Below are 20,367 nucleotides of genomic sequence, written 5' to 3'. Positions count from 1 at the left end.
AACGAAAACATACAACGCGACTTAAACATCCTACCAGTCAAAGAAGTGATCGCAGAACAGAAGGAAAAGTACTTTACCAAGCTACTGTTGCACCCTAACCACCTGGCGAGAGGTCTAACAAGGTTGAGCAACCAATCACGTCTTCGTCGTAATGACTTACCTACCCAGCGACCGACCTGAGGGACGCGCAACCAGAATGCAGTTTTAACACACTGTTAGGTAAATTTTAATGTTAAGATTCGTAAGCTTATTGTTAGTCTCAAAATCTAGAGAAGATTCAATAAATAAAAGAAAAGTCCTCAAAAAAAAAAAAAAAAAAAAGAGGATCTTATATGCTCCGTATAAAAGTTCCGCACATTCTTGAATCGTCTTCCTCTAAATGTATCTTCCATAATTGATTCTATTCTAATCGGAATATCTCTTTCAATGTAACAATAATTGTTTGGTTCCTTCTGGATTAATGTGCTTCCTTTAAGTATTATTAAATTTATTTATTTTTGCAGTCTCTAATATTTCTTGGATAGGTAAATTCTGTTCTTCGTCAATTCTCCGGTAAATTTGCTCTAAAATGTTTGTTGGCTTTCTGACAAAATTTTTCAAATGTTGCAAATACTTTTCAAAAACATAGGCAGAGCCTTTAACTGGATCTCCAATCTATTCCACCGTTTCTTTTACTTTTCGTAGTAAGCTATGTATGTTATATGAAACACTATTTTCACCAAATATAATTGGAAAATTTGAAACAAATAGGTTCAACATTCGCTGAAAGGTTTCCAAATTAATTTTTCGCTGATATGGGCAGCAAAGCATCCTATACGCACAATGCAATAACAAAAACACATAATATTGGTCGTCTGATAATTGATTTTTGAGTACAAATATTCCCGTATACAGTAAAAATTGTCTAAATTCCGTTGCTTTCCAGTTATGTATATAGTTCACATAAGGGTCTTGGCTTTCTTGCGAATTCTTTAGGCATCTTTTTGCGTATGTCAATTAATTTTTGAGATATTTTAGATTTCTTGTCGTTCGTCAATTTATTATAAGTCTTATATATGTCATCAATCGAACAAGAAATTTACGCATGACTCCTAAGTCAAATAAATGTATGCAGTCTAGTGGAATTTGGGAAAACATTTTTATATTCACGGTTTCAAAGGGTGTCATTTTTGTCAAATATTGTTTTAAGTGATGATCTGAATATTACCTCCTTTTGAAGTCCTCGTCGGTTATTAAGTCTTCACTCTTTGTTGTGTATGTTAAAACACTATTTATTTTTTTGCCGACCTGTATGCATTTTGAACATCCATGCGAAGATGTATGTCCGGGAGTCCCACTGATGTAAGCCCTAGCTGGGGCAACAATAGCCCTTAATTTTAATTGTATATTTCTTTATTCTGTGTCAATTCCATTTTGAAGAAGATATTTTAGCTCACAAGTAAATTGGCTTAGAAATTCGTCAAGACTATTGGGCTTAAATTTTCCCAAAAGTATTCCAACAGGGACAACAGGAGAATTTTTAATATTTGTTACTTTTATCAAAATTGGCCATAGTTGCGAATTTGAACTTTTAAATAGAGGAATTCCATCAATGTTTATGTCAATAGTTATGTCGTCAGTAAAATTAATTAAATTCAAAAGCTTAGCAATCTGAGTTTTAATGCCAATGTGCAAATAACGGCCACCACTCATTTGCATTATTTTATTTGGAGCACTGTATTTGTAAAATGGACCGACATCTAAACTATTTTTTTTTTTAGTATTCGAACTAAATCAATTGCACAGCCACGTGTTGGCCTATGCTTTAGTTATTGTTACCGTTGTTTCTTTTCGTCTTTAGTTCATTGTCAATATTGTCTTCATAAATTATTTCCTCCAAAAAATTCGCTTCACTGTCATTATTTCCATAATGTAAATTTTCTCTAATAATTTCCACTTCGTCTTTTGGCACATTTTCGTTCTCCACTGTGGAACTTAACTTTTCTTTATATTTTTCTTTTTGCTGGTGCTTTAGCCTTCTTATATGTCGTTCACTATACATTATTGTAACAGCTTGTCGTACTTTTATTGTTTATTTAATATTTCAGTATATTAGTACACATACATGTATAATACAAACATATATTATTTTTTTAAGTCACTCACCCAATAATCGATTGATCCGCTTTGCACTTCTCAACTCAAATGCCTGCAAAAATTTCATCAGCCAGCAAACCCAGCTGCGTTTAAGCAAAAGAGTAGCACAAAATAAAACAAGTAAGAAAGTTACAGTCGAGTGTGCTCGACTGTGAGATACCCGCTACCCATTTTGAATAAAGGCAAAATATTGCGGTATCATTTTCAAAATATACCAAAAATACTAAAAATATACCAAATGATATGTTTGGTATATCGATATAGTACACCATTAAAAATATACCATAGACGGCACAATGTACCAGATTGTCGGCCAAAGCAACTCAGACCCATAGTAAGTAGGGGCGTTTTTGCCCATACAAAAGTATTTCTTGAATAACTTCCACAATTTTTATCCGATCGCAACCAAATTTTCAGGAGTCATAACTGCTATAGTAATTATTGTATATACCAACTCGTAACTCTAGCTTTAAAATTGGGCTTGTTATTCGATTTTTTTTAATTTGCGGGGGCAGAATTGGGCGTGGCAAAAATTTGAAACAAACTTGATCAGCGTGCAAACATAACAAATGCTGTCGAAAAAAATTATAGCTCTATCTCTTATAGTCTCTGAGATCTAGGTGTTTATACGGACGGACGGACAGACACACAGACGGACAGACGTGGCTATATCGTCTCGGCTGTTGACGCTGATCAAGAATATATATACTTTATAGGGTCGGATTTGCCTCCTTCTACCTGTTACATACATTTCCTGCCGGCACAAATAACGGGTATAACAAACGGTTCTTTCTGGACAGTTGTTTTTGTAAGCAGTGCACCGAAGACGGGTAAACAAACAGCGATGTAAAGCATAATCGAAGTTTTGTCTTTAATCTTGTGTATGCTCTTTCCACAAAATAACAAACGCCGTTCGTTTACTATAGGGTCAATCTAGTAAGTACCCATGCACAGTGGGCGATTTGGTCTCGCTAGCGGCATTTAATTAAAATTTTCAAATTTAAAAAACCGTTAATATTTTTTCACATATCGATAGCAGATGCTTTGATTAGATTTTTAAAAGCTCTACGATCAACTGATCATCAGCTTTGAACGGTCAAACACACGATATGATTTTGCAAAGAGCTCTAGAAAATTCTTTCTTTTTTCGCGCATTGATTTCGAGTTCCTCGGAAATTTACAATTTTTAGTGAATTTGTTAGAAGTTTGGTTTTTTATTATATTCAAGGTATGTATTTTCAAAAAAAATCAATGTTTGTGACCGGTCTATAAATGTGTAGCTCATAAAACGTAGTGGTAATTCAGTGTATTAACAACTAGCCCGGATTAGCATACACCTGTCATTCGTAGAGTAGAACTTACCTGATTCAAGTGGATTCAGTCTAACTTTTTTATTAGCCGAAAGTGTGAATCAGTGGCGTCCAAAATGTGTAATATGAACTGCTATTACGTGCTAGCCTTCAAACTATGGTACTTTTTAGACACAGTGTTAGTACCAAAAAGGGATCTTTTTTTAGTATTGCACTCAGAAGTCATCCCATTTTTTTCCATCATCCCATAATTTTTTAGATAAAGTTAATATATATGAAATATGTTAATTGAAGTTCAAATAAAATAAAAGTTAAACAAAATTTTAAATTTAAAATTTTTTTAAATTAAAAAATTCTATGATTTTTCTCTGATCAGTGAAAAAAACCGACTGAAGACATCTATTTTAGTTTAGAAGTTATTAATTAAATGCCGCTAGCGAGACCAAATCGCCCACTGTGCCATGTAGTGATCGGCGAGGTAAGCACTTACCTATGGCCAATCGGCAACTCAAGTCGACTAGGTGGTTCGACGTTCGTTTTCTATAGGGTCACTTTAGTAAGTACCCATGTAGTGATCGGCGAGGTAAGCACTTACCCATGGCCAATCGACACCTCCAGTTCTGCAGGGTATTGTTTGAGGGCAAGTGAAAACGGGGCAGAAACGTTGCGCATGTGAGCAAGATAATGCAAAGTATGTGTATGCTCTAAGCACAACGATTAAAGCAATGTTTAAAAAAATGCAGCTAGTTTCATTTCATGTTTCTGCTTCTGAAAAAATCAGTAGTCGCAGTCGACTGCTTTGCTGCTTTCGCGAAGCAACGCAAGTCGAAGGAGCAGCAAATACTCGACTTATGCAAATCGCCAGCAGCAGTAGTCGCGGTTTGAAAATTATTGATTTTTCTTTGCTGCTGCCCCCTGTATTCTGATAAATCAAACAGTTTGACAATTTGTTTTTTTTTAATTAATTTTTTTCATAAAATACAATATTATTCAAAATAAACTTCCAAAATCTTCGTCATCTTGAAAAAGAGATAAGTTGTCAATCGCTGAGTCCAAAATGCTTGGATTCACTTTGACCAGCAGTATATTCTAGTACTTCCTGACTTAGTCGATTTCGGTAGTCAGTAAGTACAAGTCTTAACGTCGAAAATGTTCGTTCAATCGTCACCTGTTAGAAAACATTTATATTTATAAATCTGTGAACATTAATTTATTAAAACATTTTATATATGTATGTACCTGAGTTAGCGGTACAGCAAAGCAAACATTACTTAGTGCATATATTTAGTAGCTCTTGGTCAGTGCACTAATTTCCTTTCCAAAATGTGAGAACGTCTGCATCGATTCTTTGGAAAGGAAGTTGAAGATTCTCAATCTTTGAGTAGACGTCGAATGTACTACTGACATCCGTTTCGATCCCTTGCTCTAAGTAAGCGTTTAATAATTCATTTTCTTCATCAAAAAAATGGTTCACAGATTGATGTGAGCCCGAATTTGGTGTTGAGCATAACTGTTAAGTAGAATTTATGTCATTTATTCTGTCCCATATCGATTTTAAATGATTCACTGCATCATTTTTTTTATTGTGGTGTTAGTGTATGTTGGAAACGAGGATCCAAAAGTAAACACGAAATGAGATATTTATTATCTAATAATATTTTCGATCGCCTTTCTATAGAGCTCAACATTTTTTCGCCAATCGTTCTTGTCATATCGTGAGTTGCATCATTTACAATTTTTTCTGTGCAAATTTTTAATTTAAGCCATTGGGCGTACAAATTTCCATAATGCAGTTGCTCTTCTTGAAATATTTTTATTGTTTTCTGCAATGGACTATGGTCCGGATTCCCGATTTGGTGGCATTAAATCGAATATTGCATCTATTTAGCTGAAACTTGGCATTGTAACGTGCAACGATATACACCACCAGGGTGAACGGACGATCTGTGGGTGCGGGTCACGCTATAGTATCCGGCTCTAGCTTGTCGGCTTTGGGGGTGGTGGTCTTGCTTCCACAAATCTATCCTATATTCGCTGCGCACTATCATTAATAAAATTAGAATTGAGCGTACTGCGACATAAAGAAAAGCTAGAACACTAACCGGAAGAGAAATAAAAAACTAAAGTTTCTATGTTTCTGCAGAGAAAGAGAGAAGTAAAGAGAGAGAGCGAGGGAAGAAGAGAGAGAGAGAGAGAGAGAGAAAAGAAGAGAGAGAGTGCGAGATTTAGGTTACCATCTTGTCACTGTTGTTACGTGACAAGGATCCCCCACCCATCCTACGAACACAAGCAACAGAGCCTGGCTCTGGTGATCCCTTTTTGGCTCTACGACGGTGGAGCCGTCGGCCAGGTTCGGCTAATCAAAAGAGAAATTATTCCATGTTCAAATCGTTTTAATTAAATAAGTAAATATATAAGAAATAATACATTATAAACTACGAGTATAAAGTAACTTTCAAAGATGATATAATGTGACAAAAATATATAATATTTAAATCTAATTATTTTTCAAATGGTATCAGAGAATTTTTTTTAAACTTTGTGCCGTATTTATTTTTCCTAATTGTTTAATATTCATTTGTTTAATAGTAATCGTATAATTTGTTTTGTTTTCAACGGCTGTAATTTATTTTTGTATTTTTTTATTTATTAAGAATTAATTTTTTTACGCAACTTTTATAAATCTTTTATTCTTATTTAACTTTTCTTTAAGTTCTTTTAGTTGTGTGAATTTTAATGTGCGTAATGTGCAAGAATACAATATTTGTACAAAGCGTACATTTCTTAAAAGAACTTACCCCCAGAACTCCTGCGGCGGTGATCGATCTCCGGCGAAGTGCTGGAACGGGCCAAACGACGAGGTGTTTAAAAAAAAATAATTTTTGCACAATAAGCACATCCGCACATTTTTTGAATTGAATTCAATATATCTTTGGAGCAACAAATTATTCGATATTTTTCTTTTACAATTTCATTCCTCTTTTTTCGCACTCGTTTTTTGATATTTTCCTTGTACAATTTCATTCTTTTCTTTTTTTTATCGCACTCTTACAAGTTGATTTAGTTTTATTATAATTGCGATCGTACGTATAATTTGCTTTTAAATGTGTTAACGCTTCGCTTTAAATTTGATTTAATTGATACTTTGATTTTAGTTACCATTGTTTTAATTTGCGTTCAGACACAAGCGCTACTAATCAAATTTTAATTTTTGTTTTCCAGTACACTTTTACATTTTTTTATTACTTGTGTTTAACAAAACTACACTTTCATTTTCTACTTTCATTTAAATTTTAACTTTGTTTTCGAATTGGTAAATTTTTATTCAATGCGAAAGCGCTACACCTTTTTTTCCGATCATTTTTTTTTTTAGAACTGGTAAATTGAATTTCGTTTGTTTTGTTTTTATATCAATTGCATGATTTAATTTAAATCATTTTTCTTGTTTTCACAACACTTGAAGTAGATTAGAGAAGATCAAAGATTTCACAAAACAAAAGTTGACGCTGGCAGAGAATTAAAGCTGGCGCCTAAAGGCGCTTCGTTGGCCGAGAGGGCCAGCGCAGGGGTGCTCCTCTGGCCGAGATTGCCGGCATGGTTGCTCCGCTGGGCAAAACTGAAGCCTGCTGAGCACTCCGCTGGACAAGCTGCGGCTTGTGAAGGCACTTAGTCAAAGCAAACTGGCTGTCTGCTTCGAAACAAGGAGCAAGGCCTTAAAGGTAACAAAATCAATCCAACTAACAGCAATGGCAATGGAAAAATCCCCACTAGAGCTTGATGCCTTTCGATTTAAATTTTCTATAATTATGCGTCTCTGTACGCCGCCGGTCATCAGAAAAATGATAAAACGGGAACCGGCTTACGCTAAGTTGGCAGTGCTCAAGCTGATGCAGCTGGCGCAAATGTCAAAGCTGAGCTCTCCAGTGCAACCGATGCACTTTAAGCTTATCAGCAGTTTTACAACACTGCTCAGCTTATCAGCTGCTTTGCAGCGCTGCTTCAAGCTCAGCTTAACAGCAGCTTAAGCTAATTCGACAGACTAAAAGGCATACTTTTAGGAGCTACTTGCAACAACTTCAATCTTGGCTTAAACCTAGAAAACTTTTAGGCCAAATTCAATGCCTATTGCTGTAGGCGCCGTTACAGCATACTTCAATAATAAACCACCCTAAATATTTAAGCAAACTTCCAAGTAAGTTTGACCACGCCTACTCCAATGCCCATATAGACATCATGACGTTTACGTGATATTTTATTTTAATTTTTTTTTGTTTTTATTTATTGCACTCCTTTTTGTCGTCGCTCAGTGTACATTCACCTATTTGACCAAATATAAATTTAGTCAGCGCGGAAGAGTGGCTCCCGCTGACGATCCACACGTCCAGCAACGTGGCATGATAGAACTCAAACACATCTAAATAATTAAAGCATCGGAAAAGCCGCAAACCGGACTGTTATTAAAATTTAATATAAAGTGTCTACTATTGTTTAACATACATTACACAACGCACAAATACGAAGAACAAATTTTTTTCTTCTACAGAAGTTAAAAACTTTTGTAAGCTTTTTGTTTTCCTTGGACAACACAAAACAGTACACATATGTTGTATATAACGTTAAATAAGCTATCACACAATTTGTGTTTATTATTCTTAATTTACATACCTCTAACTTCAATATCCATTTTAAAAAATAGAAAATTATTATTTCGTTTGGATTTGCCAAGCGCTCAAAGTCACTAAAAGTTTCCCGCCAATTTTGTCACAAAAATCAGCTGCTCAATCACCTGACTTCAATCATCTCTAAAAATTGCAAGGTTGCATTTTTGACAAAAATATTTATTGATACATTCTACCTAGGGTATCTAGTTTAAATATATAAAAAAAATCAGATTTTCTTCCATAAAGTTTTGGACTTTATGCCACCAAATCGGCAATCCGGACCATAGTGGCACTGGCACGTCTGTGCCTTTTGGTTTTCTCTTTGATAATGATTTATTCCAAAAAATCTAAGCACGATCTTAGCCTAAGTATGTATGTACATAATAAGAAAAGCACGCGGCGAAGCCGTCGTGCCGGCAGCGAAGCTGCTGCATAGCTATGTATTACGTTTTACATTACATACTCTAAGAATATGCGACAAAGCATATTAGCGAGAGAGAGAGAGAGAGTCTTATGAGCATATATGAATGCACTCGAGTCGGAATGTAAAGCGACAAAGTAACTGTAACGAAGTGTCGCTGCTTAACTGTTCATATTCGGTACAGTGTTCCCCTCGAGATATGCGCATACTATGTAAAGCAACAAAGTGTTGTTCTTTAACTGTTTGCATTGCATTAACGAAGTGTTGCTGCTTAACTGTTTATATTTGGTACAGTGTTCTCTCAATATATGCACATACTACAATATTCTTATTTTGATCGCCAATCGAGGACATATGTATGCATGTGTGCTCTCCAACAATTCAAGTGAAAGTGAGAAGTTAACTAGTTAAAAGTGCAATCAATATATAAAATAAAATATAGATATACATACATACATTGTGTATGAACACAAAAGTCCGATTTTTCTAATGTGTAGTGTGCAAGCATTTCACTGTTTATTCCGGCTACCCATATGGTAGAGGGGGTATTATAACTTTGTGCCGGCAGGAAACGATGTAACAGGTAGAAGGAGGCATCTCCAACCCTATAAAGTATATATATTCTTGATCAGCGTCAACAGCCGAGACGATCTAGCCATGTCCGTCTGTGTGTCTGTCCGTATAAACACCTAGATCGAGTACACTTGACTGTAGCTTTCTTACTTGTTTTGTTTTGTTCAAATGCATACATATTTGTATATTACTTTAATCCAGTGTTTAAAAAACTGCAGTCGAAGTAGCAGAAGTCGCAATATTTTTGCTTTTCACTGCTTCGACTGCGAGCGACCTCTTAAAATGAACATTTGCTTCTGCTTTTGCTTCTGCAGAAAACGATCGGCGACGAAAATCGAATCAACAGCAGCAGACGCAGTGTACAAAATTTGGATTTTGCTTTGCTGCTGCTTTCGCGAAGCAACGCAAGTCAAAGCAGCAACAACTGCTCGACTTCAGCAAGTCGCCAGCAGCAGTAGTCGCCGTTTGAAAATTTTTGATATTTCTTTGCTGCTGCTTTCGATTCTGCAAGTCGTTACATGTCGCAGTCGCGACTACTGTCGAAACTACTGTCACGTCTGAATTTTTCTGCTTATACTGTTTGATACTTGATTCTTGTGCATCAGTGTCAATTGAAGCAATATCGATACAGGAGCTTAATTGTTTAACTATTGCGCCATAGTTAGTGATATTTGGATGAATTTTGAAAAAAACGTTGATGAAGGCATAGCTACATGTAAAACATGTAAAACTAAACTAAAAAATAATAGACTTTCAAATTTAAAAACACATTTACCTAATTTACACAAAATAAATTTAAATGCTGCAAGTGTATAACAGTTAGAAACTTCGTCGTCGTCAAATTCCTCCATAAAATTAAAAAAAAAAACTATTAGAAAAAAAAAAAATTAAAGTGAAGTGAAGTGAATAAAAAACAACTGCTAAGGTCATATATTGGATTGGTGACAGAAGACAGCATTTCTTTCAATTCGGAAAATATGCGAAATATCGTTGACTTTGCAAACAGTGGCAAACAATATAAAAGCGCATATAACCACTGAAGTGGCAAATAAATTATTGTCTCTGGCAAGAAACATTTTTGGCATAAGTGCTCAATATATTGGTTCAGCTCAAATAAAATCCATTATATTGGGCATGGTACAGCTTAAAGGTGCTGGATCGAGCACAGCCAAAAATCTTGCCGCTGAAGTGCTAAAAGTCCTAAGTAAATATAATATAAACTTAAGCCAAATAGTGTCAATTACATATGACAATGGTGCCAACATGCTTAAGACAACAAATATATTATCTGTGATAAAAATGTTTTAAGTTCGTAGTCAAGGAAAATAGTTGCAGCACGTCAGTGCTGATCTGTTGTCAAACTGTGAATGTTCTTTTGTTCAAATAATTCGGTTGGCTTAGCCTAAGTACATAATAGTGGAATGCCACTGCGTAGAAGAGCAGCTGCATATATATATCTTATATACTATGTTCTGGAGAGAGAGTCTTATGGGCATATACATATATATATATTGTAAGTGGTCAGCATGGGAATGCTGACATAGCTTGAATGCTGTCTTGGAGTGCAGCAGAAGTGGGTGATCGTATTTCGCGTCCACTTGAGTTTGTTTATTTATGCAATACAACTCAGTGTTGCTGCTTAGCTATTGGTACAGTGTACCCTCGATATATGCACATACTACACCTCCCTCCTTTTGAAAAATAACGTTAAGAAGTGAAGTTATTTTCTATAAATTATATCATAATTGTAACATATTAGTGAATATAATATTAATGAATTAAAATGATTTCTGATATTGAGTTTTAAATGAACAAAAGGGAATAAAAAATTTTTTTTTTTTAATTATTAAAATTCAAACATATTTATGTCTTTATATATATATATTTTTTTTTTTTTTGGCTGATCAGACCTTTTTTTTATATTTGCTTTTTTAGCTTATCTTTATGTACTACCTGTTGTTTCTTATTTGGTATTTTAATAGTTATGTTATCATTTAATCCTATATCTAATACGTCGAAAGGACCTTCGTATCTATTATCTAACTTATGACCTGTTTCGTTTTTAAGCAATACTTTATCTCCTATTTTTAAATCAAAATTATTTATATTCTTATCGTATCTTAATTTTCTATCTGCTTTTGCTTTTTCTAACATTCTTCTAGCTCTATTGTATGACATTTCTAGTCTGCATTTTAGTTCTTTGGAATAGTCTTCTATGTTGTATATTGGGTCTATCTTGTTTATTTTACTGAAAACTTTAAATTGTCTGGGTAATCTGCCAAATACTAGTTCATATGGGCAATAGTCATGAACTATTGAGGGTGTTGTATTGAAACAATAAGTGAAATATGGTAACCAAATGTCCCAATCACTTTCGTCAACTGATATATATGAACGTATATTCATTGAAAGTTCGATGGCTTCTTTCTATTGTTCCTAGAGATTGATGATGGTTAGCGCTATATGCATATATTTGCATAATTCGTTTATAAGTGAATTTTTATATTCTGTACTGTAACGACGCCTGAAGCAGATATATATCAAATGCGTCCTAAAAGTATGCAAGAAATTTCAACTAAGGGCGCAGCTTTAAGTGCATCAGCTGCGCTGTAAAGCCGAGCTTTAAGTAGTGCATCAGCTGCGCTGAAAAGCTCAAATTTGACGTGTAGCGAGTTGCACTGGAAAGCTCAGCTTTGACGTTTGTGTCACCACGCGCATGCGCAGCTAGCTTAAGCTAGGCTGGTTCCGGTCAAAGCACTTTTTTGGTGACCGGCAGCGTGCATAGACGCATATTGATTGGTGGGGAAAATTTATTCCCTAAGACACAAGAGGTTAGAATTCTCTTAGTGCAATTTATACTTGGTAAGAATAGATAGTAATAGATTCTGGTAGGTTCTTTGCTCATTGTTGTTGTTTTCGCAGGTCGTTTTCGAAATTTTTTAGCTTTTGGTTTGGCTCTTTTGAGCGCGACAGTGCCTGAACTAGCGGCCGGCGGAGCGCTACTAAGCGCCATCTTTGTCGCCGCCCTAGCGGCCAGTAAAGCACACCAAAGTGCTCTCATTGCGCGCGTAGCGGCCAGCGGAGCGCCCGTAGCGCCACCTTTGCGCGCATAGCGGCCAGCGGAGCGCCCTTAGCGCCACCTTTGCCGCCGCATAGCGGCCAGCGGAGCGCCAGTGCGCGTCTTCTTGGATACCGCGTCAGCGGCCAGCGGAGCGCCCTTAGCGCCACATTTGTCGCCGCATAGCGGCCAGCGGAGCGCCCTTAGCGCCACATTTGTCGCCGCATAGCGGCCAGCGGAGCGCCAGTGCGCGTCTTCTGGATACCGCGTCAGCGGCCAGCGGAGCGCCCTTAGCGCCACATTTGTCGCCGCATAGCGGCCAGCGGAGCACCCCTGCACCGGCCCTCTCGGCCAGCGGAGCACCTCTCCGGCCCTCACGGCCAGCGGAGCACCCCTGCACCGGCCCTCTCGGCCAGCGGAGCGCCTCTACAGGCCACTGCCTGGCCAGCGAAGCGCCTTTAGGTGCCAACTTTAACTCTCTGCCAGCATCGTGAAATTGTTTTTGTGAAATCATTCTCTAATCATCAATTAAAAGTGTTGTGAAAACTAAACAAAAAATGATTTAAATTAAATCATTCAACATATATAAAACAAAACAAACAAAATGCAAATTGCAAATTATAAATATGTTTGAAAAAGTGTAGCGCTTTCGACCAAAACAAATTAAAATTTTACACATTCGAAAACAAAGTCAAAATTTAAATTAAATAAAAGAAATAGAAGTGCAGTTTTGTTAAAACACAGACGAGTTAAGAAATGTAAAAGGTGTACTACAAAACAAAAAAAAATTAAAATCACTTATGTCTGAATACTAATTGAAACAATTGCGAAGCGCCAACACATATTAAAAAATCAAAAATTATTAAATACAATCGCAGTTATAATAGATTAAAACAGAGTTAAAAGTGCGATTAAGATAAAAAGAATGAAATTGTAAAAGGAAATTATAAAAACAAGAGTGCTGTGAAATTGTAAAGATAAGAACGAAAAGCAAATCGAAAATTAAAAACAGTATGAAAGTCATGTCAAGAAAGAACATGAATCATAAGCAAAATTTTGTCTAAATTAATTAATAATTTGTTGTACTAAAAATTGATAGTGTATAATTCAAAGAATGTGCGGATGTGCTTAATGTGCAAAATTTATTTTTTTTTATTATGCAACACCTCGTCGTTTAGCCCGTTCCAGCACTTCGCCGGAGATCGATCACCGCCGCAGGAGTTCTGGGGGTAAGTTCGATAAAGAAAACTGAAAAATGTACATCTTGTACAAATATTTGAATTCTTGCACATTACGCACACAAAAGAAATGCACGCAACTAAATGAGATTACAGAAAAGTTAAATGAGAATAATTAAATAGATAAAAGTTGCGCAAAGATAAATAAATTCTTACTAAATAGAAATAAAATTGAAATGAATCACAGCCGATAAAAATAAAGCAAATTTAAAAAAAATATATATATAGACAAATTAAATGATTATTGTTAAGCAAATAAATATTAAACAATTAAAAAAAATTAGAAAATTGAAACATTCTGAAATACGATTTAAAAATTATTAGATTTAAATATTATATTCTTTTGTCATATTATATCCTTTTTTTTTTTCTATTTATACTTGTTTATAATGTATTATTTCTTATATACTTACACCCTTAATTAAAACAAATTTGAACATGGAGTAATTTCTCTTCTTATTTAGCCGAAACAAGCCGTTGACTCCACTGACGTAGGGGTCAAAGGGATCACCAGAGCCATGCTCTGAGGCAGTGATCTTAGGTTGGGAGGGGACTTCATCACATAACAGCTGTGATGGCCTACCTCAATTCTCGCTCTCTCTCTCTTTCTCTCTCTCTTATTCTCTCTTTGTTTTTTTTCTATTTTTTTGAGACAATTTTGGATCTTCCTTCTCTTTCCGGCTAGTTTTCTAGCAATCCCTTCTTCGTCGCAGCACGCTCAATTTTCTGATCTTAAATTAATAATAAAGAGCAGCGAAGAAAGGGCTATTGGTAGAAGCAAGACCACCACCCCCAAAGCCGACGAGCTAGAGCCGGACTCTAAAGCGTGCCCCGCAAATACCAATAGCCCTGTCGCCTTGTGCTTCTTCTCGTTGCACGTTACAGTTATAATTAATTATTATTAATTAAGAAAAGTGGCGCCCAACGTGTAGGGCCTTAGTGAGTACAGTAAATACTCATTAAGACTCTCGGATAAATTCAAATATCGTACTCTGAAATCTTTTCATCTTCTTTTCATTTTCTTTTTCATTCATTTTCTTTTCAAAAATTCGACTCTATCTCAAATTTGTTATGGATTACAAGAATTAATACACAATCAGTTCCTTTTTGGCCAAAAAGGAAAAGTTGGATTGGAATTTTCCCCTCTAATTTTTGTATTTACCAATGATGGGGTATATATTTTTATGAGGAATACGAAATAATTTCAACTACGGTAGATTATTTTGGCCCATTTAAATTGTTTTTCATCATTGGTGAAGCAGGCCAAAAAGAAAAGGTTGTGTTGGAATTTTCCCTTGTAATTCTTGTACTTGCCAATAATGGAGTATTTATTTTTATGAGGAAATACAAAATAATTCAACTGCGGTAGATTATTTTGGCCCATTTAAATTAATTTTCAGTATTGGTGAAACAGCACAAATTTTGATGTTCTTCATGTCAGTCGAATGGAATGTGTAAACATTTTGGTTAGAAAATTTTGCAACCTCGAATGACTGAAGAATACCCAAATTTGAATCCTTCTTCTTTCGAATTTTCGCTTCTAATTATTGAATTTGCCAATAATGCGGAATTTATTTGTAGGAGGAAATACAAATAAATTCAACTACGGTTGGTTATTTGGCCCGTTTAATTTATTCCTCATTATTGGTGAAACAGTTTAAATTTGGATGTTCTTTTATGTCAGACGGCTTGGAATATGTAGACATTTTAATTAGAAAATGCTACAACCCCGAAGGACTAAGGAATACCTAAGTTTGAAATTCTTTTCCGTAGAATTAGGCTTCTCTGATTCGCTGGAATACAACAAAAGCATTATAAACTGCTTTGTTGTCCGTAAATCAGGACTAATTTTGATGGAAAATACATTTAATACACTATTTCTATTTCTTTCTTTTTTTGAGAATTTTGGTAGTGAATGGAAATTACCCTACGAGATGTGGTTGTTAGGCTTTGTTATCGGCTAAAAATATTTATGATATCTCTGATTACATATTATTTTTGAATTTCTTTTTTTTTTGTCTTTGTGACAATACGATTTTTGAGTTGTGTTTTATTGGTCATTTATCTATTTATTTCATTTATTTATTTAATTATATATCTTTTATTTATTTATATATTTATATTTGTTTATTTTTTCGGAGTTGTTATATTAGGTGGGATCGTTGTCTCTGTTCAGTTTTTCATAGTTGGCTCGTTTGTATTGATTTTTTTTTCTTAAAATGAGTGTCTCTCGCTCGCCTAATAAAGGCGCTTTAGGAAAGCCCAGCTCTTGTCTGCTTTGCAAAAGTGAGTTCCGATCTGTCGCAGATGTATGTAAAACACCTTGTGACCATGATTTTCACAAAAAGTGCATCGAAGCTTATTTAAAGACAAATGAGAAGTGTCCAGTCTGTCAAGCAGTGTGTAGGCCAGCATCAAATAAGCCGACAAACAGCCAAGGCTTACAAACTCGCTCTCAGTCCAAAAGTCGTACAATGGAAGAGCAGGGTAGCCAATCGACATCAAATGATGGCCCTAGCACATCACAAGGTGTTGCAATGTCGCAGACCCGAGATTCGGGAAATGCTGAAGCGACCGATCCGACCTCGATGGAGCAAAGATTGCTCACAACTCTGACGGAGAGAATGGCGGAACTGATACAAAGTTCGGTAGTCGATAGCATGCAAAGACTGATAGCGGCTCCCGTCCAGAGTGAAAATAGGTTCACTCCTACGCAAGCTGCTCTAAGAGTTGAAAACCTACCAGTTCACGATATGAGGCTTGAGGGTAACACAGATTTTATGTCGCACCAATCAGCCACACCCATCTCCCACATGTCCGATCTTTTAACAGACCCGACAAAGTGGTGCAAATACTGAACGGGTGGAAAATGAAATTTTCAGGAACCGGAGTCTCCGTAGAAAATTTTATCTACAGAGCGGAAGCGCTAACTCACCAAACTCTGGGAGGAAACTTTGCAGTTCTTTGCAGAAATGCCAGTGTGCTTTTTGAAGGCAAAGCACTAGAGTTTTATTGGCGATACCATAAGTCGACTGGCGAAGTTAGATGGGATAGCTTGTGTTCGGCATTGCGGTCGCATTTTCGCATTGCTAGAGACGATTGTGATATCGAGGAGTTGATACGAAACAGGAAGCAAAAGATCAGCGAGACTTTTGATAGTTTTATGAGAGTATATCGATTCTAATCGATCAGTTGGAAGTTCCGTGGTCAGATAATAAAATTGTTCGCATTCTGAGAAATAATCTGAGACCAGAAATTCAACATGAGTTGCTCAATGTTACCATAAGAACAGTCCCAGCTCTTAGGGAAATATGCAGACGTCGTGAAACGTTTTTAGACGACGTGAAGCGGTCTCATGGATACGCTAGACTAGCTCCTTTCAAGCGTGAGGTGTCGGAGTTGGTCCAGGATTCAGAAGAGAGTAGCGAGACGGAACCAGCAGAAGATTTAGATGTGGAGGCTATATCCTTGATATGCTGGAATTGCCGAAAAGAGGGGCATAGGTATCAGGATTGTCTGTCCGAAAGAAGGGTCTTTTGTTATGGCTGTGGAGCAGCAAACACTTATAAGCCAAGCTGCTTAAAATGTTCAAAAAACTCCAAGTTCGGCACATCGAAGTCGGCGTTCAGACCGAAGACTCCGAGTGCCGCAAAGAGCCAAGCTACCATGACAGATCAGTAGCGAAAGCACAGAGTCTTTTACTACCTACATTACCAGACTTACAAAAACAAGATGAAAGCTTATTGCTACATCAAAAAATTCCCAGCTTGACATTAAACCCTGAACGAGAATGTTTACCAAAGGTTCAGAGCACGAATGCACGAAACTCCAAGCGTATTAAGTCCTTTTGGCAGCACGTCAAAAAAGGCAGTAATAGGATTAGAATATGTTTGTTCGAACTCTCCAGGATCATTTGATCCGAGGCCATTTCTGCCAATTCGTATCTTAAACCGCACAGTCTTTGGATTGCTTGACTCTGGTGCATCCATAAGTTGTTGCGGAGGTAGTTTGGCCAAAGAATTATTAGAAGAAAAGGTTGCATTCAAGACCATGCAGAGTAGCGCTACCACTGCTGATGGAAGCACACAGCAAGTAGTAGGTCGAATTAGAGCGGACATCGAATACGGCAACGTGATAAAGTCATTGAATTTATATATAGTTCCATCCTTAAAGCAAGATCTGTACTTGGGCATAGATTTTTGGAAGTTGTATAATCTTCTCCCAAAAAAACTTAGAACTTGCAAGCCTAGAGGTTACGACGGAGTCAAATGGTGAGAGTGACGATATTGACCAACATGTATTGTCTAGTGGTGACAAAGTTAAGTTGGCCAACGTCATACGGTGTTTTCCTTCTTTTGCTCAAGAAGGTCTCGGAAAGACCAACTTGATATCGCATGCAATAGATGTGGGCAATGCTAAGCCTGTGAAGCAACGGCATTTTCCTGTCTCGCCTGCGGTGGAGAAGGATATGTACACTGAAATTGACAGGATGTTGCAACTAGGCGTTATAGAGGAGTCGGAGAGTGCATGGTCATCTCCCATAGTTATGGTCACCAAGCCCGGCAAAGTCAGAATTTGTCTTGATTGTCGGAAAGTGAATAGTTTCACTGAAAAGGATGCTTATCCTCTGCCACAAATTCAAGGCATCTTGAGCCGCTTACCAAAGGCCGAATACATAACCAGCTTGGACTTGAAAGATGCATATTGGCAAGTGCCTTTAGAGCCTCAATCTCGAGACAAGACAGCGTTTACAGTCCCTGGTAGACCCTCTACCAATTTAAAGTCATGCCATTTGGCTTATGTAACGCTACAAGCACAATGTCTCGATTGATGGATAAAGTGGTTCCTGCTCATCTCAGGAACGAGGTATTTGTGTATTTGGATGATCTTTTAGTGGTCTCTTCTAGTTTGGAAAGGCATCTGGAGGTGCTAAGGGAAATAGCTTTACACATTAAGCGGGCAGATCTGACGATAAATATTGGCAAAAGTCATTTCTGCATGCGGCGTGTACGCTATTTGGGCCACATTATAGGTGACGGTGGCATAAGAACAGACCCTGAAAAGGTGAAAGCCATCTTAAATTTCCCTGCGCCGAAAACTTTAAGAGGTTTGAGAAGTTTTATGGGGTTATGTGGCTGGTATCGTAAGTTTGTTCCCAATTTTGCGTCACTTGCGTCTCCATTAACGGATTTGATGACGACTAAGCGACGCTTTAGTTTGACGCCCGAAGCATTGAGAGCATTTGATGAATTGAAGGCTCGTCTTAGCGAAGCCCCGGTATTGTGCAGTCCGGATTTTGCAAAGCCGTTTGCAATACATTGCGACGCAAGCAAAACAGGCATTGGCGCTGTGTTGGTACAGGTAGCAGAAAATGGAGATGAGCGTCCCGCCGCATTCATCTCGAAAAAGTTAAATAAGGCACAGCGTAACTACACAGTAACTGAGCAAGAGTGCTTAGCTGCAGTAGTTGCTCTTAAGCATTTTCGAGCGTATGTGGAAGGACATGAGTTTAAAATAGTGACGGATCACGCTTCGCTAAAATGGCTCATGTCAAATCACGATTTGAGTTCACGCTTAGCTCGTTGGGCATTATCTTTACAGCGTTATCGATTTCAAATTGAGCATCGCAAAGGCTCCTTGCATGTAGTACCAGATTCGTTGTCGCGGGTTAACGAAGATACGATAGCAGCGATAGATCTGCGAGATGGGTTGCTCATCGATTTAAAATCCGAACATTTTCAATCCGCAGACTATTTAGATTTGCTTCATAAGGTGAAGGCAAATGAAGAAAATTTCCCGGATTTGAAAATTAATGATGGATACGTGTATCGTAAGGCGGAACATCTAATAGGTGAACGTAAGCACGATGAGTATGCCTGGAAGCTTTGGATACCGAAAGAGCTGGTTCCGAAGGTCCTGTTTCAAGCACATAACAATCCCTTGTGCTCGCATGGAGGCATCCACAAAACGATCGAAAGAATTAGGCGTTACTATTTTTGGCCAGGTTTGGTGGCTGACGTCAAGGCATATATTAACGCCTGCGAGGTGTGTAAGACCACAAAAGCGCCTAATTATGCACTTCGACCGCCATTAGGGAAAGCGCCTGAAAGTCAGCGGTTCTTCCAACGACTCTACATAGATTTTCTTGGGCCCTATCCACGATCGCGAAGCGGACATATTGGAATATTTATTGTTCTTGACCATTTTTCCAAATATGTTTTTCTGAAACCCGTTAAGAAAATAAACGCAGCACTTGTCATAAAATATCTAGAGAACGAATTATTTATGACTTTTGGAGTTCCGGAGACAATTGTTTCCGATAATGGATCCCAGTTTCGCTCAGAAGCCTTTCAAAAGCTGTTGCGTCAGTACGAAGTAAATCACGTGCTGACCGCAGTTCACTCGCCACAAGCAAACGCCTCAGAACGAGTAAATAGGTCGGTTATATCTGGAATTAGAGCTTACTTGCGCCCTGATCAGAAAGATTGGGACGAAGTGTTGTGCAAAATCAGCTGTGCATTAAGGTCCTCTATTCACTCTAGTATAGGAACCTCGCCCTATTACATGGCGTTTGGACAGCATATGATCACTTCTGGGTCAACTTACGGATTGCTAAGGAAGCTAAATTTGCTGGATGATCGCTCTTTAGCGTTTAATCGGCAGGACTCGTTTGACTTAATTCGCGATGAAGCCTCTAAACTCATGTTATTAAAGCACGAGCAAAACGAACGGAAGTATAATCTTCGTTCGAGAGAAGTTTCTTTTACTACCGGGCAAGAAGTGTACAGAAGGAACTTTAAGCAAAGTTGTTTTCAAACCGGGTACAACGCTAAGTTTGGGCCCGCCTTCGTTAAAGCACGAGTGAGGAGGAAGATAGGCAACTCTTATTATGAATTAGAGGATCTGCAGGGCCGGTTGTTGGGAAATTATCATGCTAAGGACATACGGCAGTAAGTTTGCTTCAGGCGGA

At 37.3% G+C, this 20,367-nt stretch overlaps 1 protein-coding gene across 1 annotated transcript; it reads right to left on the bottom strand.

Moving 5' to 3' along the window:
- Positions 1 to 11,649: 11,649 nt before the first annotated feature.
- Positions 11,650 to 13,917, bottom strand: LOC133839629 (uncharacterized). Its single transcript, XM_062271256.1, has 3 exons — positions 13,889 to 13,917; positions 12,242 to 12,448; positions 11,650 to 12,200 (listed from the first exon to the last, which is right to left on the bottom strand). Exons 1-3 carry the CDS (start codon positions 13,915 to 13,917, stop codon positions 12,128 to 12,130), a joined length of 309 nt encoding a protein of 102 aa, XP_062127240.1. The 3' UTR covers positions 11,650 to 12,127.
- Between the last annotated feature and the right edge of the window lie 6,450 nt (positions 13,918 to 20,367).

Source organism: Drosophila sulfurigaster, chromosome 2R (genome assembly GCF_023558435.1).
Source record: "Drosophila sulfurigaster albostrigata strain 15112-1811.04 chromosome 2R, ASM2355843v2, whole genome shotgun sequence".
NCBI lineage: Eukaryota > Metazoa > Arthropoda > Insecta > Diptera > Drosophilidae > Drosophila > Drosophila sulfurigaster.
The sequence above is the reverse complement of the archived record's forward strand: the minus strand, read 5'-3'. Positions and strand labels throughout refer to the sequence as shown.

Coding starts and splice junctions, on each gene's coding strand:
- LOC133839629 (XM_062271256.1), bottom strand. CDS start 13,917: ATGGCTCTGGTGATCCCTTTGACCCCTAC. Junction 12,449..13,888: donor GTGATCCCTTTGACCCCTAC/GTCAGTGGAGTC, acceptor TGTGGCGCTAAG/GGCGCTCCGCTGGCCGCTGA. Junction 12,201..12,241: donor GCCGCTATGCGGCGGCAAAG/GTGGCGCTAAGG, acceptor ATGCGCGCAAAG/GTGGCGCTACGGGCGCTCCG.